At 46.7% G+C, this 22856-nt stretch overlaps 1 protein-coding gene across 2 annotated transcripts in view; it reads left to right on the forward strand.

Annotated features, from left to right (window-relative positions):
- The window catches only part of KLF8 (KLF transcription factor 8), a 54754-nt gene that overhangs the window by 25589 nt on the left and 6309 nt on the right, over positions 1 to 22856 (forward strand). The window contains exons 1-4 of one of the 2 annotated variants that reach the window (XM_060756145.2): positions 7456 to 7626; positions 15860 to 16415; positions 21375 to 21477; positions 22255 to 22388. In XM_060756145.2, coding sequence (XP_060612128.2) covers positions 7579 to 7626; positions 15860 to 16415; positions 21375 to 21477; positions 22255 to 22388 — 841 coding nt within the window. In that variant the 5' untranslated portion in view covers positions 7456 to 7578. Of the gene's footprint in view, positions 1 to 7455; positions 7627 to 15859; positions 16416 to 21374; positions 21478 to 22254; positions 22389 to 22856 lie in introns of those variants that run through there. The other variant, XM_060756146.2, reaches the window with a different exon arrangement.

A 22856-nucleotide genomic window follows, 5' to 3' on the forward strand; every position in this document is an offset into this window, starting at 1 on the left:
TTCTTCTCAAACCAACCTGGGCTGTTTTGAGGATTCAGGGCAATCGAAGGGGAAGGACACGTGGTGAAGCTTCTGCTTGGTTGTTTTGAATGCACTTGGATGAGCTTCCCCTTTTCAGAAGGCTTCCCAAGTGGTTGCATAACTCTAGCTGCCCTGTTTTGGCAGGGAGAGCTCCAACAAATCCTTTGCTACCCCACTTCTTGAGCCGCTTTGACAATATCCCAGTTTCTTTTGCCACTTTCACGCCTTTGTCCTCAGCTTGTTTCAGTTGCTGCAAATTGAGTTTAAAGCGCCAAAGTCTTTGCACTCAGTTAACCTTCTCTGGAGGTATTGAAACAGAGGCCAGATGTCCATCTGCTGGGAGGGTTTGGATGGTGGCTTGCTGCATGGCAGAAGATTGGATGCCCCTCAGGTGCCCCTTCCGACTCTAGGATTCAGAGTGTGGCAGAGTCTCCTTCTTTGGAGGTCTTTAAGCAGAAGCTGGATGTCCCTCTCTTAGGAGGGTTTGGCTTTTATCTTTCTATATGACAGAAGAGGGTTGGGGTCTCTTCCATTTCTATGACTCTTTGGGCAGGAGAATGGGACGACTTCCCCTTCCCTGTAGATTCAGGCAAAGCAAACTGCTGCAGCTTCTTTTACTTTGTGCATTCTTCGCCATTAGTGCCTTTGGACAGCTTGAGCAGACTTAAATACTGTTTGGAATCATAAGGTTGGAAGAGACCCCAAGGGTCATCCAGTCCAACTCAATTATGCCCTCATGCAGGAAAAGCACAATCCAAGCCCTCCTGACAGAGGGCCATCCAGTCTCTACTTAATAATAATAATAATAATAATAATAATAATAATAATAATAAAGACTCTGGCACACGGTAGTCAAGGTGATTCCAGTGGTGATCGGTATACTGGGTGCAGTGCCTAAAGACCATGGCCTGCACTTAAAAACAATCGACACTGACTGAATGTATTATTTGCCGATACATCACACAGTTTTAGACACTTGGGAAGTGTTCAGTGTGTGAATCAATACGAAAGCCAGCATAGTGAACTTGTTTGCTGTGTACTAATCTTGTTGTGTATCAAATAATAATAATAATAATAATAATAATAATAATTATTATTATTATTTGGAAACCTGGAAATGTCTTTCCCCCTGTTTTGACTTTCTCCCCCCCCCCCCCCCCCGAGGATCCTCCCGCTGTCATTTCCCCCTTGATTTGGGGTCTGGGAGTGCCCTGATTTCCCCCCCCCCCCCCCCAATTTGCTGTTGTGTGCCAAGCTGTTGTGTTCCATTGTTCATTGAGTCTCAGGTTAAAAAAACCTGCTGCTGGAAAGGAGGTCTAGGTGGTTTGGGGGGGGGGGGGGGTGGTGGACTAGATGGCCTCTGAGGACACCTCAGCTGTCATTTCCCCCTTGATTTGGGATCCGTGATGCCCTGATTTCCCCCAGTTGCTGTTGTGTTTCAAGCTGTTGTGTTCCAACATTCATTGAGTCTCAGGTTAAAAGAGCCTGCTACTGGAAAGGAGACCTAGGTGGTTAGAGGGGAAGGTTGGACTAGATGGCCTCTGAGGACCCTTCGGCTGTCATTTCCCCCTTGATTTGGGATCTGTGATGCCCTGATTTCCCCCAGTTGCTGTTGTGTTCTGAGGTGTTGTGTTCCAATGTTCAATTAGTCTCAGGTTAAGCAAGACTGCTGCTGGAAAGGAGGCGTGGGTAGTTAGAGGGGGAGGTTGGACTAGATGGCCTCTGAGGGCCCCTCAGCAGTCATTTCCCCCTTGATTTGGGGTCTGGGAGTGCCCTTATTTTCCCCAGTTGCTGTTGTGTTCCAAGCTGTTGTGTTCCAATGCTCATTGGGTATCAGATTAAGGAAAACTGCTGCTGGAAAGGAGGCCTAGGTAGTTAGAGGGGGAGGTTGGACTAGATGGCCTCTGAAGGCCCCTCAGCAGTCATTTCCCCCTTGATTTGGGGTCTGGGAGTGCCCTTATTTTCCCCAGTTGCTGTTGTGTTCCAAGCTGTTGTGTTCCAATGCTCATTGAATATCAGATTAAGGAAAACTGCTGCTGGAAAGGAGGCCTAGGTAGTTAGAGGGGGAGGTTGGACTAGATGGCCTCTGAGGGCCCCTCAGCTGTCATTTCCCCCTTGATTTGGGGTCTGGGAGTACCCTGATTCCCCCCAGTTGCTACTGTGTTCCAAGCTGTTGTGTCCCGATGTTCATTGAGTCTCAGGTTAAGAGAGCCTGCTGCTGGAAAGGAGGCCTAGATGGTTACAGGGGGAGGTTGGACTAGATGGCCTCTGATGACCCCTCGGCTATCATCTCCCCCTTGATTTGGGGTCCGGGATGCCCTGATTTCCTCCAGTTCCTATTGTGTACCAATGTTCATTGAGTCTCAGGCTAGGAGAGCCTGCTGCTGGAAAGGAGGCTAAAGTGGTTAGAGGGGGAGGTTGGACTAACTGCCCTTTGAGGACCCCTCGGCTGACATTTCCCTTTGATTTGGGGTCTGGGAGTACCCTGATTTCCCCCAATTGCTGTTGTGTTCCAATATTCATTGAATCTCAGGTTAAGGAACACTGCTGCCGGAAAGGAGGCCTAGGTAGTTAGAGGGGAGGTTGGACTAGATGGCCTCTGAGGGCCCCTCGGCTGTAATTTCCCCCTTGATTTGGGGTCTGGGAGTGCGCTGATTTCCCCCAGTTGCTGTTGTGTGCCAAGCTGTTGTATTCCAATGTTCACTGAGTCTCAGGTTAAGCAAGACTGTTGCTGGAAAGGAGGCCTAGGTAGTTTGAGTGGGGGGTTGGACTAGATGTCCTCTGAGGACCCCTCAGCTGTCATTTCCCCCTTGATTTGGCGTCTGGGAGTGCGCTGATTTCCCCCAATTGCTGTTGTGTGCCAAGCTGTTGTATTCCAATGTTCATTGAATCTCAGGTTAAGCAAGACTGCTGCTGGAAAGGAGGCCTAGGTAGTTTGAGTGGGGGGTTGGACTAGATGTCCTCTGAGGACCCTTCGGCTCTCATTTCTCCCTTGATTTGGGGTCCAGAAATGCCCTGATTTCCCCAGTTGCTGCTGTCTTCCGAGCTTCATGGGCCTCTCGCTGGGTGGGGCGGCTTTGAGGGCAGGGAGAGGAATGTGCCCTGCTCCCATTCAGAGGAGGAGGCCCTTCCTTCTCTGCTTCTTTCCTGGGGCGGGGGCGCAAGGGGTGGGGCCGCCCTTGTTCTGATTGGCGCCTGCCGAGGTGGGGCCTCCGACTCTGGCCAGAGTGGCCTGCTGACCGGTGGGAAGAGACTTTGTCCTGCTTTGGGAGCTTTGCTCTTCTCCTCCCATAGGCTTTGCTTTGGGTGGAATGACCCATTGTCCTTGTCTAATCCTTCCCTCTTTATTTATGTCCTTTTCCCTTTTGCAAAAGGTTTGCCTTCCACTATCTCAGTCTCGATTATTATTATTTGCTCCAAATTGGGAACAGAGGGGGTTTTTTTTGCCCCAAATTGGGAATAGAGCAAAGCCATTGCACAAACTCAGGACCCTTCCTCTTGCTCGCCCAAAATTTGCGGCATATTATTATTATTATTATTAATAATAATAATAATAATAATAATTGGAAGCCAGTTTCATGGGTACCGGTGCAGGATCAACACATAGAATCATAGCGTTGGAAGAGACCCCAGAGAAGGCCATCCAGTCCAAACCACTTCTGCCATAGAGGAAGACACAATCTGATCCCTCCTGACAGATGGCCATCCAGCCATAAAGGCAATGCATTGACAGATATACAATCCATAGAAGATGGCAAGTTTCTGTTTAAAGACCTCCAGCGATAGATAGGATCATAGAGTTGGACGAGACCCCAAAGAGGCCATCTAGTACAACCCACTTCTGCCATAGAGGAAGACACAATCCGATCCCTTCTGACAGATGGCCATCCAGCCATAGAGACAATGCATTGACAAATATACAATCCATAGAAGAAGGCCACCCAGCTTCTGTTTAAAGACCTTCAGCAATAGATAGGATCATAAAGTTGGAAGACGTCCCAAAAAGGTCCATCTAGTCCAACCCCCTTCTGCCATAGAGGAAAGCACAATCTGATTCCTCCTGACAGATGGCCATCCAGCCCATTGACAGATATACAATCCATAGAAGATGGCAAGTTTCTGTTTAAAGACCTCCAGCGATAGATAGGATCATAGAGTTGGAAGAAGCCCCCAAAAGGGCCATCTAGTCCAACCCCCTTCTGCCATAGAGGAATATACAATCCGATCTCCCCTGACAGATGGCCATCCAGCCATAGAGACAATGCATTGACAAATATACAATCCATAGAAGAAGGCCACCCAGCTTCTGTTTAAAGACCTTCAGCGATATATAGCATTATAGAGTTGGAAGAAGCCCCAAAAAAGGCCATCTAGTCCAACCCCCTTCTGCCACAGAGGAATATACAATCCAATCCCTCCTGACAGATGGCCATCCAGGCACAAAGACAATGCATTGACAGATATAGAATCTATAGAAAATAGCCACCCAGCTTCTGTATAAAGACCTTCAGTGATAGATAGGATCATAAAGTTGGAAGACGCCCCAAAAAGAGCCATCTAGTCCAACCCCCTTCAGCCATAGAGGAAAGCACAATCCGATCCCTCCTGACAGATGGCCATCCAGCCATAAAGACAATGTATTGACAAATATACAATCCATAGAAGAAGGCCACCCAACTTCTGTTTAAAGACCTTCAGTGATAGATAGAATCATAGTGTTGTAAGAGAACCCAAAGAGGGCCAGCTAGACCAACATCTTTCTGCCATAGAGGAAGACACAATCCAATCCCTCCTGACAGATGGCCACTCAGCTTCTGTTTAAAGACCTTCAGCGATAAATAAGATCTTAGAATTTGAAGAGGCCCCAAAAAGGGCCATCTAGTCCAAACATTTTCTGCCATAGAGGAAGACACAATTTGATCCCTCCTGACAGATGGCCACCTAGCCATAAATACAAAGATATAGAATCCATAGAAGATGCCCACCCAGCTTCAGAGATAGATAGGTCCATAGAACTGGAAGAGATCCCAAAGAGGGCCATGTAGTCCAATCCCCTTCTGCCATAGAGGAAAGCACAATCTGATCCCTCCTGACAGATGGCCATCCAGCCATAAAGACAAAGCATTGACAGATATAGAATCCATAGAAGGTGGGCCCCCAGCCTCAGAGATAGATAGATAGAAAGATAGAGTTGGAAGAGATCCCCAAAGAGGGCCATCTAGTTCAACCCACTTCTTTCCGCCAGGCAGGAAAAGCACAATCAAATCCCTCCTGACAGATGGCCATTCTGTTTAAAAGCCTCCAAGGAAGGGGCCTTCTTTTTCTTGAATGGCCAATGCTCTCATTCTGCACCACCCCATAAATAACCCACAGGAGAACCCCCCCCCCTTTTCTCCCTCCCAGGTTGGGCCCCTTTGAGGTTTTCTTTGCATCTGGGTGGGGCATGGGGCCTGCATTGAAGGGGAGGAGAGGGCTGGCAGGAAAGGGGAGGGGCTCCAGGGCTGAGTGGCAGGACAATGAGGGGGATGTCATAGGTCATGGGTGGGAGGGCTGGTGGGGGTCAAGGGCCACTGCACTCTCCTGGCTTTCCTGACCCCGAGATAATGCTTTGGAGGTTCCTGGTTTCTCCTTTTGGCTTCCTGTGCCTATCATCCTTTTCAATTCACAATTCGATTCCTCCTGACAGATGGCCATCCAGCCATAAAGACAATGCATTGCTAGATACAGAATCCATAGAAGATAGCCACCCAGATTATGTTTAAAGACCTTCAATAATAGATAATATAGAGTTGGAAGAGACCCAAAAGAGGGCCATCTAGTCCAACCCCCTTTTGCCATAGAGGAAGACACAATCCAATCCCTCCTGACAGATGACCATCCAGCCATAAACACAATGCATCGATGGATATCCAATCCAAAGAAGATAGCCACCCAGCTTCTGTTTAAAGACCTTCGGGGATAGAAAATATAGAGTTGGAAGAGACCTCAAAGAGGACCATCTAGGCCAACTTATTCTGCCATAGAGAAAGACACAATCCACTCCCTCCTGACAGATGGCCATCCAGCCATAAAGACAATGCATCGATGGATATCCAATCTCTAGAAGATAGCCACCCAGGTTCTGTTTAAAAACCTTCGGGGATAGATAGTGTAGAGTTGGAAGAGACCTCAAAGAGGACCATCTAGTCCAACTCCTTCTGCCATAGAGAAAGACACAATCCGATCCCTCCTGACAGATGGCCATCCATCCATAAAGATAATGTATTGGCAGATATAGAATCCGTAGTATTATAGATTTGGAAAAGACCCCAAAGTGGGCCATCTAGTCCAACTCCCTTCTGCCGTAGAGGAAGACACAATCCGATCCCTCCTGACAGATGGCCATCCATCCAAAAAGATAATGTATTGACAGATATAGAACCCATAGTATTATACAGTCGGAAGAGACTCCAAAGGGGGCCATCTAGTCCAACCGCATTCTGCCATATTGAAAAACACAATCCAATCCCTCCTGACAGATGGCCATCCATCTATAAGGATAATATATTGAAATAGAATCCATAGTATTATAGAGTCGGAAGAGACCCCAAAGGGGGGGGGCATCTAGTCCAATCCCCTTCTGCCTTAGAGAAAGACACAATCCGATCCCTCCTGACAGAGGGCCATCCATTCATAAAGATAATGTATTGACAGATTTAGAATCCATAGTATTAGAGAGTTGGAAGAGACCCCAAAGGGGGCCATCTAGTCCCAACCCCCTTCTGCCATAGAGGAAGACACAATCCGATCTCTCCTGACAGATGGCCATCCAGCCATAAGGACAATGCATTGACAGATATAGAATCCATAGTATTATAGAGTCGGAAGAGACCCCAAAGGGGGGCATCTAGTCCAACCCCCTTCTGTCATAAAGACACAACCGGATCCCTCCTGACAGATGGCCATCCAGCCATAAAGACAATGCATTGACAGATATAGAATCCATAGTATTATAGAGTTGGAAGAGACCCCAAAGGGGGCCATGTAGTCCAACTCCCTTCTGCCGTAGAGAAAGACACAATCCGATCCCTCCTGACAGATGTCCATCCAGCCATAAAGACAATGCAGTAGTAGTGTGATGAGGTCCCTAGCCTTCCCACCTTTGGGAAACACAGGTAAGGAGGTACAGAAAAGAGCTCCTGGCATTTCCTTCCTAGCCCCTCAACTTCTAGCATTGCAGGAACTATTAATGTGGAAAGAGTAACGCGTTGGAAAGTAACGCGTTGGAAAGTAACGCGTTGGAAAGTAACGCGTTCCTCCCTGGGAGGAGACTCAGATCTAGCAGGATCCAATTCCCCTTCCCATCCTCCCTCCTGCTCTTTGGGTGACCTATTTTCCACTTGGCCGGAGGGGGCGTGGCCTCCTCCCCTGCCCAGTGGGCGTTCCCCCATCGAGAGGCCACGCCCCCTCCTGCCCAAGAGCAGCAGAAGCAGAACCTCTCTGCCTGTCTGCTCCTCTTCCTCCTCCTTTCTTCCTTCTTGGAGACCCCCTACTTTCCCAGGACCCCTTTCCATCGGGATGATCCTCCCCACGGAAGGAAGGAGCGCCCTTCCCGGAGCCTGGCCGGTGAGCACCAAGGGAGGGAGGATTAGGAGATTGGGGATGATGGGTTCTCAGGTCTGCAGCCCGATGAGATCTGGGCATTTGGGGGCTTGGAAAAGGCAGGTTGCAGAGCATTGTTTCCTTCCCTGAGGTGCTTAGACCAGCCATGGGCAAACTTGGGCCCTCCAGCTGTTTTGGACTTCAACTCCCACAATTCCTAACAGCCTACCGGCTGTTAGGAATTGTGGGAGTTGAAGTCCAAAACAGCTGGAGGGCCCAAGTTTGCCCATGGCTGGCTTAGACTAGTATTGACTCAAATTACAGGGAAGGAGACTCTACCTGAAGAGTAGGAAGAACTTCCTGACTTAAGAAAAGCTGTTCAATAGTGGAACTCACTGCTTTGGAGTCCTTGGAGGCTCCTCGTTTTGGAGGCTTTTTGCATGGCCATCTGTTGGGAGTGCTTTGATTGTGCCTTTCCTGCACGGCAGAAGGGGGTTGGGCTGGATGGCCCCTGGGGTCTCTTCCAACTAGAATTTTATAATTCTATGGCCATCTGTTGGGAGGGTTTTGATAGTGCCCTTCCTGGCAGAGAAGGGTTGGACTGGATGGTCCGTGGGGGTCTCTTCCAACTGGGATTCTATCATTCCACGGCAGACGGAATGGCCCTCTGTGGGGAGGGTTTTGATGGTGTCCTTTCTGGCAGAAGGGGATTGGGCTGGATGGCCCCTGGTTTCTGTGATTCCAAGACAGTCCAAATGGCCATCTGTTGGGAGGGTTTTGATGGTGCCCTTCCTGGCACATGAGGGTTGGGCTGGATGGCCCCTGGGGGTCTCTTCCAACTGGGATTCTATGATTCCATGACAGTCCGAATGGCCATCTGTGGGGAGGAATTTGATGGTGCCCTTCCTGGCAGAAGGGGGTTGGGCTGGATGGCCCCTGGTTTCTGTGATTCCATGACAGTCCAAATGGCCATCTGTTGGGAGGGTTCTGATGGTGCCCTTTCTGGCAGAAGAGGGTTGCACTGGATGGCTCCTGGAGTCTCTTCCAGCTAGGATTCTATGATTCCATGACAGTCTGAAAGGGCATCTGTGGGGAGGGTTTTGATGGTGCCCTTTCTGGCAGAAAATGGGTGGACTGGGGGTCTCTTCCAACTGGGATTCTATGATTCCATGGCAGGCCGAATGTCCATTTGTGGGGAGAGTTTTGATGGTGCTCTTTCTGAGCTGCTGAGCTTGTTGACCAAAAGGTTGCAGGTTCAAATACGGGGAGCGGCATGAGCTCCCGCTGTCAGCCCGAGCTTCTGCCAACCTAGCAGTTCGAAAAAATGCAAATGCGAGTAGATCAATAGGTACTGCTTCTGCGGGAAGTTATGACATTTCATGCAGTCATGCCGGCCACATGACCTTGGAGGTGTCTACGGACAATACCGGCTCTTCGGCTTAGAAATGGAGATGAGCACCACATCCCAGACTCAGACACGACTGGACTTAATGTCAAGGGAACACCTTAACCTTTACTGTGTTGTTGTTGCTCTTGCTAAACCATTTACATGGCCTTTTATATATGGATGTAGCTCTGGGTTTCGGCTTCCTCTTCCTGCGCCCCTTGCTTCTTGGTTTTTTATGTCACTTTTGGGGGCTTAAATAGGAGAGATGGGGACTGATTCTGGTTAAAAAAGGAGTAACTTCACAGCTCTCTGGTCAGACCGGTTTGGTTGGATCTTCAGCTTGGGCAGATGTCCGGGCCCTGGTTTTTGGGGTCAGTTTCTGGCTGGATCCCATCCTGGATTGTGGATCCCATCCTGGCAGGCTCTCTGGTCATCAGGCAAAGATGGGAGAACCCTTAATACACTATTTGCTGTTGCTCCCCCTTCTCTTGGGTTTTATTTTTCCGACAGAGGCTGGATGCTCATCTGTCGGGGGTGCTTGAATGGTGTTGACAGGGGTTGGATTGGATGGCCTTTGGGGTCCCCTTCAAGACATGTCCCAGGAGGGAGGAAGGAAAGAAAGAAAGAAAGTCAGAAGGAGAGGGGAGGTTTCCTGGGAGTGTCCTGGGAACGCCCAGCCAGGGCCTGGGAGGGGTGACCAGGCACTGAGCTGCTCCTTGCAGCCAAAAAGCTCAAATGTCTTGGCTCATTAGTGCTGAATTCTGCAAGCATGCTCCATTCCCCAGGCCTTTGAAAGAGTGAGAGAGAGAAGGTGAGAGAGAGAGAGAGAGAGAGAAAGCACAATCAAAGCACCCCCGACAGATGTCCATCCAGTCTCAATAATAATAATAATAATAATAATAATAATAATAATAATAATATACTTGGAAGAGACTGTATGGGCCATCTAGTCCAGCTCCCTTCTGCATTCATGGAGGAAATGCACAATCAGAGCACCCCCGACAGATGGCAATCCAGCCTCAATAATAATAATAATAATAATAATAATAATAATAATAATATACTTGGAAGAGACTGCATGGGCCATCAAGTCCAGCCCCCTTCTGCATTCATGCAGGAAAAGCACAATCAGAGCGCCCCGACAGATGGCAACCCAGACTCAATAATAATAATAATAATAATAATAATAATATACTTGGAAGAGACTGCATGGGCCATCTACTCCAGTCACCTTCTGCATTCATGGAGGAAATGCACAATCAGATCACCCCCGACAGATGGCAATCCAGCCTCAATAATAATAATAATAATAATAATAATAATGATAATAATATACTTGGAAGAGACTGCATGGGCCGTCAAGTCCAGCTCCCTTAAGCATTCATGCAGGAAAAGCACAATCAAATCACCCCTGACAGATGGCCATCCAGCCTCAATAATAATACTTGGCAGAGACTGCATGGGCCATCTAGTCCAGCCCCCGTCTGCATCCATTCAGGAAAAAGCACAATCAAAGCACCCCCAACAGATGTCCATTCAGTCTCAATAATAATAATAATAATAATAATAATAATAATAATAATAATATACTTGGAAGAGACTGCATGGGCCATCTAGTCCAGCCCCCTTCTGCATTCATGCAGGAAAAGCACAATCCGAGCGCCCCCAACAGATGGCAATCCAGACTCAATAATAATAGTAATGATAATAATATACTTGGAAGTGACTGCATGGGCCATCAAGTCCAACCCCCTTCCATGCAGGGAAAGCACAATCAAAGCACCCCCGACAGATGTCCATCCAGTCTTAATAATAATAATAATAATAATAATAATAATAATATAATTGGAAGAGACTGCATGGGCCATCTAGTCCAGCCCCCTTCTGCATTCATGCAGGAAATGCAAAATCAAAGCACCCCCCACAGATGGCCATCCAGTCTCCATAATAATAATAATAATAATAATAATAATAATAATAATAATAATAATATAACTTGGTTAAACCCCTGAGCTGCTGAACTTGCTGCTTGAAAGGTCAGTGGTTCGAATCTGGGGAGCAGGGTGAGCTCCCACTGTTAGCCCCAGCTTCTGCCAACCTAGCAGTTCGAAAGCATGCAAATGTGAGTAGATAGATAGGTACCACTTCTGTGGGAAGGTAATGGCACTCCATGATGCAGCCATGCTGGCCAAATGACCTTTGGAGGTATCTATGGATAATGCCAGCTCTTCGGCTTAGAAATGGAGACACCGCCCTCCAGAGTCAGACTTGACTGGACTGGGCTATCTAGTCCAACCCCCTGCCATGCAGCAAAAGCACAACCAAGGCACCCTCAACAGGAGAAATGCCTGAACCTTTGCCCCTCTCTCTTTAAGAAGCCACTCACTGACTCCCAAGAGTTGAAGGGATCCCTAGGGGTCCTCTAGTCCACCCCTTGGCCCTGCAGCAACCCACAACCCACGCCCCCTTGAGAGGGTTACATCCATGAGACTTTATGTGGGTCTGAGCCGGGCTTTTTGGAGGGCGCACCCAAATAGCAAGAGGGTGGGTCCAGGAAATGCCTCCCCACTGCTGGCAAAGGATGCCGGGAAGTGTCAGCTTTGAAGCAGAGCCAGAAAAGGCTGCCTGCCCAAAATAGCTTCATGGGGGAGGGAACTCGGGGCGGTTCCCCCCCACAATTCTGGGTGGGACCCAACGCCCACTCCTTCCTGTTCCCATCGCCCACTCCTTCCTGTTCCCATCGCAATGCACAAGGGGGGGGTCTCCTCTTTGTTCAGCTGTGTTCCCCCTTTAAAAAAAGGGGTGGAAGCAAAAACAGCAGGCCTTGCATCTTCCTTTGCTCTGGATGCAGCTTCTTTGCATCTCTGGCCAAAAGCCAGGATGGCTTGCTAGGATAAGGGGGGATCTGTGGGGTTGAAGGGGAGCGGGGATACTAATGGAATTTTCTCTTTGTTATTATGATTAATTGCTATTGTCAACATCCATTAAAAGTCAAAACAAACATTGTTTGTTTATTTATTTATTTGCGACCTTTATATTGTACTATGCTAATAATATAATTCTGATAATTGATATTGTACTATGCTAATAATATAATAATATTGATATTGTACTATATCAATATTATTATATTACTAGCCGTCCCCTGCCACGCGTTGCTGTGGCCCATTCTGGTAGTCATGGGCTTTCTGTGTAGGAGGTTTGGCCCAATTCTATCGTCAGTGGGGTTCACAATGCTCTGTGATTGTAGGTGAACTATAAATCCCGGCAACTACAACTGCCAAATGTCGAGATTCTATTTTCCACAAACTCCACCAGTGTTCACATTTGGGCATATTGAGTATTTTTGTTGAGTTTGGTCCACATCCACAGTGATCTCTGGATGTAGGTGAACTACAACTCCAAATCAAAGGACACTGCCTACCAAACCCTTCCAGTATTTTCTGTTGGTCATGGGAGAACTCTGTGCCAAGTTTGGTTCAATTCTGTCGTTGGTAGGGTTCAGAGTGCTCTTTGCTTATAGGTGAACTATAAATCCCAGCAACTACAACTCCCAAATGACAAAATCATAATTTTTTGGGTGATGGTCATTCCTTGTGTTGCGAGACGTTTTGTTGCCAAATTTGGTGTGATTTCATTCATTGGTTCTTTTGTTTTTAGGGTACTCATTACGCAGAGAACATTTATATATATATAGATTAGCATAGTACAATATCAATATTAGGGAGCCCCCGGTGGCGCAGTGGGTTAAAGCGCGGAGCTGCTGAGCTTGTTGACTGAAAGGTCACAGGATTGATTCTGGGGAGCGGCGTGAGCTTCTGCTGTCAGCCCTAGCCGTTCGAAAATATGCAAATGTGAGTAGATCAATAGGTACCGCTCCGGCAGGAAGATAATGCCATCCATGCAGTCATGCCGGCCACATGACCTTGGAGGGGTCTACGGACAATGCCGGCTCTTCAGCTTAGAAATGGAGATGAGCACCACACCCCAGAGTCGGACACGACTGGACTTAATGTCAGGGGACAACCTTTACCTTTACCTAATAATACTGATAATAATAGCAATAGCAATAATAACAACAATAAGAATATTTTTTTCGTGTCAGGAGCGACTTGAGAAACTGCAATGATCAAGGGTCTGGATACAAACCCTATGAGGAGCGGCTTAAAGAGCTGGGCATGTTTAGCCTGAAGAAGAGAAGGCTGAGAGGGGATACATGATAGCCATGTATAAATACTGGACTTAATGTCAGGGGACAACCTTTTTTTTTTTTTTACAATATCAGCATTAAACATCGCTGTATTGCACCATACCACTATATCGTAATATTATTAGTAATATTGCATGTAATATAAATATATAGAATCATAGAATCAAAGAGTTGGAAGAGACCTCATGGGCCATCCAGTCCAACCCCCTGCCAAGAAGCAGGAATCACCCCTAATAGATGGCCATCCAGCCCCTGTTTAAAAGCTTCCAAAGAAGGAGCCTCCACCATACTCCGGGGCAGGGAGTTCCACTGCTGAACGGCTCTCACAGTCAGGAAGTTCTTCCTCATTTTATTATACATTTTATCCCTGCATTTAACTATATTGTAGTTATGAGAAGAGGCGGGCCATAAAATGTTGCTATTAGGAGGAGGAACAGCAGCAGTATTAATGGCCAATGTATTTTTGTATTGGGGGGGGGGGGGAATCAATGAGCCTCCCCCCCAAGTCTTTAATAAAACCCACCTGCCAGCCTTGCATCATCTTGTCTCTTGGGAGCATAAAACATGCCTTACTTCTTGCACAACAAGCTCCAGAATGCATGACTGTTGCTGCATTCTGGGATTTGTCTCCCAAAAGGGTGAATTCCAATCCTCAATGGAGTCAATCTGGGTGTTTTGCTAGCGCCACCTCGTGACCATCTTTGGTAATGCAGTCTCTTGAGTTGGTGGATACAGGTAGAAATCATTGGAAGGAACTGAAAGGGTCACCTAGCCCAGCCCCCTTCTGCCAGGCAATCCAAGCCCTCATGACAGATGGCCACCCAGCTGTAGATATAGATAGGTATAGTCATCAGGAGAGATGGGTAATAAATTTATTTATTTCTTTATCGTGTCCGGAGCAAGCCAAACAGTTGTATTGCATTTTTAAACAAAACACAAAGTTTGCAAGCTTGGTAGTTGATTAAATAACTTTTGACCAGTAACTGGCCACTTGGAGTGCCTCTGGTGTTACTATAAGAAGGTCCTCCATTGTACATGTAGCAGGGCTCAGGTTGCATCGCAGTAGATGGTCTGTGGTTTGCTCTTCTCCGCACTCGCATGTTGTGGATTCCACTTTGTGGCCCCATTTCTTAAGGTTGGCTCTGCATCTCGTGGTGCCAGAGCTCAGTCTGTTCAGCGCCTTGCAAGTCGCCCAGTTTTCTGTGTGCCCAGGAGGGAGTTTCTCATTTGGTATCAGCCATTGATTGAGGTTCTGGGTTTGAGCCTGCTACTTTTGGACTCTCGCTTGCTGAGTTGTTCGAGCGAGTGTCTCTCTAAATCTTAGAAAACTATTTCTTGATTTAAGCCGTTGACGTGCTGGCTGATACCCAAACAGGGGATGAGCTGGAGATGTCACTGGTTATTATTGGGTAATAAATAAACTTTATTATTATTATTATTTATGTGTTTTTAGTTATATAATTTAGCCATGTATAAATATGTGAGAGGAAGTCATAGGGAGGAGGGAGCGAACTTGTTCTTTGCTGCCCTGGAGACCAGGACGCGGAACAATGATTTCAAACGACAAGAAAGGAGATTCCATCTGAACATTAGGAAGAACTTCCTGACTGTGAGAGCTGTTCAGCAGTGGAACTCTCTGCCCCGGAGTGTGGTAGAGGCTCCTTCTTTGGGAGCTTTTAAGCAGAGACTGGATGTATTGTCGAAGGCTTTCATGGCTGGAATCATTAGGTTCTTGTGGGTTTTTTCGGGCTATAGGGCCATGTTCTAGAGGCATTTCTCCTGACGTTTCGCCTGCATCTATGGCAAGCATCCTCTGCCAAGTACTACCTCTGAGGATGCTTGCCATAGATGCAGGTGAAACGTCAGGAGAAATGCCTCTAGAACATGGCCCTATAGCCCGAAAAAACCCACAAGAATCTAGAGACTGGATGGCCATCTGTCAGGGGTGCTTTGAATGCAAGTTTCCTGCTTCTTGACAGGGGGTTGGACTGGATGACCCAAGGATTCTATAAGTTAGTAACTTATTGTATTTTATCTTCATTTGTTTTTGACATTGTTGTACCTTGCCTTGAGCCATCAGGAATGGAAGGGTAATAACATGTATTATTATTATTATTATTATTATTATTATTATTATTATTAGGGCCCCCGGGTGGCACAGTGGGTTAAACTGCTGAGCTGCTGAACTTGCTGACCGAAAGGTCGGCGGTTTGAATCCGGGAGTGGGGTGAGCTCCCACTGTTAGCTCAGCTCTGCCAACCTAGTACAATATCAACATTAGGGAGCCCCCAGTGGCACAGTGGGTTAAAGCGCTGAGCTGCTGAGCTTCTTGAACGAAAGGTCAGAGGTTTGATTCCGGGGAGCGGTGTGAGCTTCTGCTGTCAGCTCTAGCTTCTGCCAACCTAGCAGTTCGAAAACATGCAAATGGGAGTAGATCAATAGGTACCGCTTCTGCGAGAAGGTACAGCGTTTCATGCAGTCATGCTGGCCACATGACCTTGGAGGTGTCTATGATTAATGCTGGCTTAGAAATGGAGATGAACACCACCCCCCAGAGTCAGATATGACTAGATTTAATGCCAAGGGGAAACCATTACCTTTACCTTTACTATTATTATTCTGGTTATTAAACTGCCTTGCTTTTGCTCTGTCCTTTGCAGGCTGCAGCCTTCACCCAAGTGCTGTCCAAGATGAGTGCCATGGAGCCTCCGGTGCTGCTGAGCGACATCAAGACGGAGCCCCCCGAGGAGCTGCTGGCCAGCGATTGCAACCAGCCCCAGGCCGAGCCGGTGGACTTGTCCCTGCACAAGAGCAAACCTCCTTTGCGCCCGCTCTGCTCATCCTCTTCCTCTTCCGCCTCCTCTTCCTCCTCCTCCTCCGTCCGCACCTCACCCCTGTTGGCCACACCCCCAGCGCCGATGGTCTCCATGTCCGCCATGGGGCTGGGCTCCTCCTCGGCCGCCATCCCTGCTGTCCTCTCGCCGGGCTCCCTCTTGGCTTCCACGCAGGGTAGCGGCGGGCAGCAGATCCTCCACCTCATCCACACCATCCCCTCTGTCAACCTGCCCGGCAAGATGGGCGGCCTCCAGACCATCCCCCTGGTGGTCCAGTCCCTGCCCCTAGTCTACGCTGCCATGCCCTCCGACGGGGTGGCTGCTGCCACCGCCGCCCTCACCGTGCCCCTCATTGGCGGAGACGGGAAGAACACCAGCACCGGTGAGTCCGCCACACTCGGCTTCATACGGGGACTCACGTAGGGTTAGGGGTTAATCTATATAAATAAAAATGTAATGTTCGTTTGTGATACTGTCAGAACTCAAAAACCCCTGGATGAATTGGCACCAAATTTGGACACAAGACACCTAACAACCCAATGTATGACCTTCACTCAAAAATTGATTTTGTCATTTGGGAGTTGTAGTTGCTGGGATTTATAGTTCACCTACAATCAAACAAAGATCCGCCTAGTCAAAGCCATGGTATTCCTTGTAGTAACCTACGGATGTGAGAGCTGGACCTTAGGGAAGGCTGAGCAAAGGAAGAGAGATGCTTTTGAGCTGTGGTGTTGGAGGAAAGTTCTGAGAGTGCTTTGGACTGCGAGAAGATCCAACCAGTCCATCCTCCAGGAAATAAAGCCCGGCTGCTCACTGGAGGGAAGGAGACTAGAGACAAAGTTGAAGTACTTTGGCCACATCATGAGGAGACAGCAAAACCTAGAAAAGACAATTATGCTGGGGAAGGTGGAAGGCAAAAGGAAGAGGGGCCGACCAAGGGCAAGATGGATGGATGGCATCCTTGAAGTGACTGGACTGACCTTGAAGGAGCTGGGGGTGGTGATGGCCGACAGGGAGCTCTGGCGTGGGCTGGTCCATGAGGTGACGAAGAGTCGGAGACGACTGAACGAATGAACAACAACAACAACAACAAACAATCAAAGAGGATTCTGAACCTCACCAACGATGGAATTGAACCAAACTTGGCACACAGTTCTCCCATGACCAACAGAAAATACTGGAAGGGTTTAGTGGGCAGTGTCCTTTGGTTTTGGAGTTGTAGTTCACCTACATCCAGAGAGCACTATGGACTCAAACAATTATGGATCTGGACCAAACTCTACACGAATACTCAATATGCCCAAATGTGAACCCTGGTGGGAGTTTGGGGAAAATAGAATCTTGACATTTGGGAGTTGTAGTTGCTGGGATTTATAGTTCACCTACAATCAAAGAGGATTCTGAACCTTACCAACGATGGAATTGAACCAAACTTGGCACATAGTTCTCCCATGACCAACAGAAAATACTGGAAGGGTTTAGTGGGCAGTGTCATTTGGTTTTGGAATTGTAGTTCACCTACATCCAGAGAGCACTGTGGACTCAAACAATGATGGATCTGGACCAAACTCTACACAAATACTCAATATGCCCAAATGTGAACACTGGTGGAGTTTGGGGAAAATAGAATCTTGACATTTGGGAGTTGTAGTTGCTGGGATTAATAGTTCACCTACAATTGAAAAGCATCCTGAACTCCACCAATGTTAGAATTGAGCCAAACCTCCCACACAGAACCCCCATGTGGGCCACAGCAATGCATGGCCAGGGACAGCTAGTTAAGGATAAATATGAGACGTACTCATGGGTTGCTTTTGGGTTTTATTAATGGTCCCATGAGAAGAAGAAGGCATTCAATGAATGACAGAAATATGGAAAGATGGATGCAAGACCTAAATGTTTTACGTTGTGACTATGATTGTTGTTCTTTAGCACAGTGTTTCTCAACCTTCCTAATGCCATGACCCCTTAATACAGTTCCTCATGTTGTGATGACCCCCAACCATAATATTGTTGTCATTGCTACTTCATAACTGTAATGTTGCTACTGTTATGAATTGTAATGTATATATAAAATCGTGGAAGGAGACATGGAAAAGGGCTGCAGCCAGAAGCCGTGCCTTCCATTCTCCCCTTTCATTCTTCTTCTCGTCTTACGAGGCGCATCTTAAAGAGATTGGTTTTCCCGAGAGGAAGGAGAAGAGAACCTGGGAGGCGTTTGGATGGGAGAGAGAGAGAAACCCAAGAAGTCTCCTGTGTCTGACTTCAGCAAGGCCTTGTATGGCTGCCACTGGCTTCTGTGTGCAGCTATATTCTGCTGCTTTCCAAGAACAATCCTCACCACTCTAATAATATTTATTATTTATCGTGTCATCAGCAACCATTGTATTACAATTCTAGCAGAGCAAAACAAACACACAGATTAAAAAGAAAAAGGAAAAAAAAACCACAGATTTTGCAAATTTGGTATTTGGTTAAATGTCCTTTGACCAGTATCTGGCCACTTGGAGTGCCTCTGGTGTTGCCGCAAGAAGTTCCTCCATCGTGCATGTGGCAGGGCTCAGGGTACATTGCAGCAGGTGGTCAGTGGTTTGTTCTTCTCCGCACTCGCATGCCGAGGATTCCACCCTGTAGCCCCATTTCTTAAGATTGGCTCTGCATCTCGTGGTGCCAGAGCGCAGTCTGTTCAACGCCTTCCAAGTCGCCCAGTCTTCTGAGTGCCCAGGGGGGAGTCTCTCATCTGGTATCACCCATGAATTGAGGTGCTGGGTTTGGGCCTGCCACTTTTGGACTCTCGCTTGCTGTGGTGTTCCAGCGAGTGTCTCTGTAGATCTAAGAAAACTATGTCTTGATTTAAGTCGTTGACGTGCTGGCTGATACCCAAACAAGGGATGAGCTGGAGATGTCTCTGCCTTGGTCCTTTCACTATTGGCTGCTACTTCCCGGCGGATGTCAGGTGGTGCAATACTGGCTAAGCAGTGTAATTTCTCCAGTGGTGTGGGGCGCAGACACCCTGTGATAATGCGGCATGTCTCATTAAGAGCCACATCTACTGTTTTAGTGTGCTGAGATGTGTTCCACACTGGGCATGCATACTCAGCAGCAGAGTAGCATAGCGCAAGGGCAGATGTCTTCACTGTGTCTGGTGCTCTAATAATAATAATATCTAATAATAATAATAATATATTTGACTCACTCTGACACAGTTAGATCATCAAGTGCCTAGACACAATCGGGATTTGTAAAAAAACCTTTGGCACTTTTATTGAAAATATGATGAAGCACTGGAAAAATGAACAGTTTGTTGGAAATGAAAACTATGGCCTTGTCAACATCAGAAGAGGAATTTTCCAGGGAGACTCATTGTCCCCACTGCTTTTCATCATTGCCATGATCCCTCTGTCAACAGTCTTACAAAAAACAAACCTCGGCTATCAAATGTCTCGGAGATCTCACAAAATTTCACATCTGTTGTACATGGATGACCTGAAGCTGTATGGGAAAACCGAAACTGAAATCCAGTCTTTGACTAATCTTTAGCACGGATATCAATATAGAGTTTGGTTTGGACACATGTTCGACAGTGGCACTGAAGAAGGGAAAAATCATTGAAAGTGAGGGCATAAATATGTCCAATGGCCAAGCAATCAAGTGTCACCAGCCAGAGGCCTATAAATATCTGGGCATACTACAATTGAACAACATCAAACATGAACATGTGAAAACTGTGGTCAGCAAAGAATACATTCAAAGGTTCAGAAAAAATCTCAAAAGCAAGCTCAATGGAGGCAACACCATCAAGGCCATAAACACCTGGGCCATATCTGTCATAAGATATAATGCTGGCGTCATAAACTGGACGCTGGAAGAACTGGACAATTTGGATAGAAAAACAAGAAAACTCAAGACCATTCATAATTCATTACATCCTTGCAGTGATGTTGACCGGCTCTATCTGTCTAGAAAGTCTGGTGGCAGAGGACTTTTACAAGTAGAACAAACAGCCAAAGAAGAAAAACACGCCCTGGCAGAATATGTCAAGGAAAGCCAAGAGCCTGCTTTAATTGAAGTCAATAATCAGAAACTTCTCAAAGCACAGCAGACAAAGAGTCAGTACAAGAAAACTGCACTCCAAACTAGAGCTGAAAGCAGGCACAACAAAGCTTTACATGGGCAGTTCCTTGAGAAGATTGAAGGAAAAGTTGACAAGGAGAAGACCTGGTGATGGCTCACGAATGGAACCCTGAAGAAGAAGACAGAAGAAGGCCTGATTCTTGCAGGCCAGGAGCAAGCTATCAGAACCAATGCAATTAAGGCCAGGATTGAAAAATCAGCGGATGACCCAAAATGCAGACTGTGCAAGGAAGCTGATGAAACCATAGATAATAACAATAAAGCGGCAATAGGAAAGATGACCAGGCCAAAATATTAGATTTGATGCAGATGACTGGGATGGTTTTGAATGGTATATTTTAATATTTTGATAAATGTTTTTTAGTGTTTATGTATTGTATGTGGATTTGTGTCCCGGAATTAAATGTTTGCCGGGGTGAGAAGGGTGGAATATAAATGTTTTAAATAGATAGATAGATAGATAAATAAATAGATAATATTCTCAGCTGTTGCAAGAAAATCGCACAGACAGACTACAAACAGAAGCACAACTCTGTGGCCCAGATGATTCACTGGAACTTATGTCACAAGCACCACCTGCCAGCAGCAAAGAATTGGTGGGATCATAAACCCGCAACAGTTGTGGAAAATGAACACGCAAAAATACTGTGGGACTTTCGAATCCAGACTGACAAAGTTTTGGAAAACAATACACCAGACATCACAAATGTGGAAAAGAAAAAAGTTTGAATTATTGATGTTGCCATTCCAGGTGACAGTCGCATTGAGGAAAAACAACAGGAAAAACTCAGCCGTTATCAGGACCTCAAAATCGAACTGCAAAGGCTCTGGCATCAACCAGTCCAGGTGGTTCCAGTGGTCATTGGCGTACTGGATGCCGTGCCAAAAGACCTCGGCCGACATTTGGAAGCAATAAACATCGACAAAATCACGATCTGTCAACTGCAAAAGGCCACCTGACTTGGATCTGTGCGCATCATTTGAAAATACATCACATAGTCCTAGACGCTTGGGAAGTGTTCAACTTGTGATTTTGTGATATTAAATCCAGCATATAGATCTCGTTTGCTGTGACATATTGTGCTTTTGTGTCAGGAAAATAATAATAATAATAATAATAATAATAATAATAATAATAATATTTATTTTAAACCCCCCCTTCTCTCCTCAAAGGGACTAATTTGCTGTCTTTTTGTTTCCTCCGCAGTGAAAGTCGAGCCGAGCTCCATGTGTTCGGTGGATGCGAACAGCGACAGCGAAACCAGTGCTTCTGAGAGCGGCCCTCCTTCCTTCCCAGACCTCCAGGGAGAGTGAGTTTGGGCCTCGAACCCAGAGAGACCTCATTTACAGTTTCAGAATCCCAAGCGCAGAATGGACATCCTTGGAAATGGGTTCCTTTTTGCAGGATGGGAGAATTAGAAGGAGCCCCCAAAGGCTATCCAGTCTGACCTCCTGCCAGTGCAAGAAATCACAGTTAAAGCACCCCAAGATATGACATTAAATCCTGTTTTAAAAAAAAGTATGGGGGGGGGGGTCCGATATTTTTTACACCTGTCTCTTTGAATACAATCAGAGATCAGAGGAATAAAATAGCTCTTTTTAAATAGTCTTTGAAATAAGCCTCATGCCTTAAAATGATCAGTCCTTAAGATAGTTGGCAGCCAGCAGTTTCAGTGTCTCTCACAAAACAGATGTCTTATCTACACTACCTTCCCCAACTGTACCCAGTCTCCCTCCCCACCTCCCTTCTTTATGGCAGAGAACCAAAGCAGCCAGTCCCAGGTTGATACGGTGATCCTGACAGTATGTTGGAACCCAGTGAATAGTTCCCCAAACACCACCCGAAATAAATATTTATCGTGTCAGAAGCGAACCAAAACATAAATAAATATAAATAGTTAAAGCCCTTTGAATAATGTGTTTGATTCCCACCCAGAATAACATGGCCCTGTTTCTGGCTTTTCTCTGCAAGATTTGCAACGGCCTGATGCTCAAAGCATTTGTTTATGATGGATAGGGGGACGTTCCAAAGAAAAGAGCGGCCAGGGTCTTTGGTGTGTGGTGATGACATCCGCTTTCTCCTCCAGGCCTTCCAGCCAGATGCAGTGGGCCGAGTCTCCGGACCTCAAGAAGCGGCGGATCCACCAGTGTGACTTCGAGGGCTGCAACAAGGTTTACACAAAGAGCTCGCACCTGAAAGCACACAGGAGGATACACACAGGTAAGTAGGCTTTGAGGGGATAAATCCTGGGCTGGGAAGCCTCTGCTGGCCTTCGGAAACTATTTCTGGGTTTACAGATCCTCTTTATATTATAAGGATTTTGTAGTCCAAAGAGGGAATATCCCATATTCTGGGCAAGTAGGATATGCACCTATCTGCTAAGTGGCCCTCTTAGGTATCCCAAAAATATTGGAGTTTGTTTTTTATTTCAAGAGAGGGATCCATCACTTTCCCTCCTTTGTAAACAAGTATCTTCTTTCCCTCCTTTGCAATTGAGTCCCTTCTGTCTTTTGTAAACAAGTCCCTTCTTTCCCTCCTTTGGAATTGATTCCCTTCTTTTCCTCCTTTGTAAACAAGCTTTTTCTTTCCCTCCTTTGCAATTGAGTCCCTTCTTTCCCTCTTTTGTAATTGAGTCCCTTCTTTCCCTCCTATGCAAATGAATCCCTTCTTTCCCTCCTTTGCAAATAT

This window comes from Anolis sagrei, chromosome 10, assembly GCF_037176765.1.
Source record: "Anolis sagrei isolate rAnoSag1 chromosome 10, rAnoSag1.mat, whole genome shotgun sequence".
Classification (NCBI taxonomy): domain Eukaryota; kingdom Metazoa; phylum Chordata; class Lepidosauria; order Squamata; family Dactyloidae; genus Anolis; species Anolis sagrei.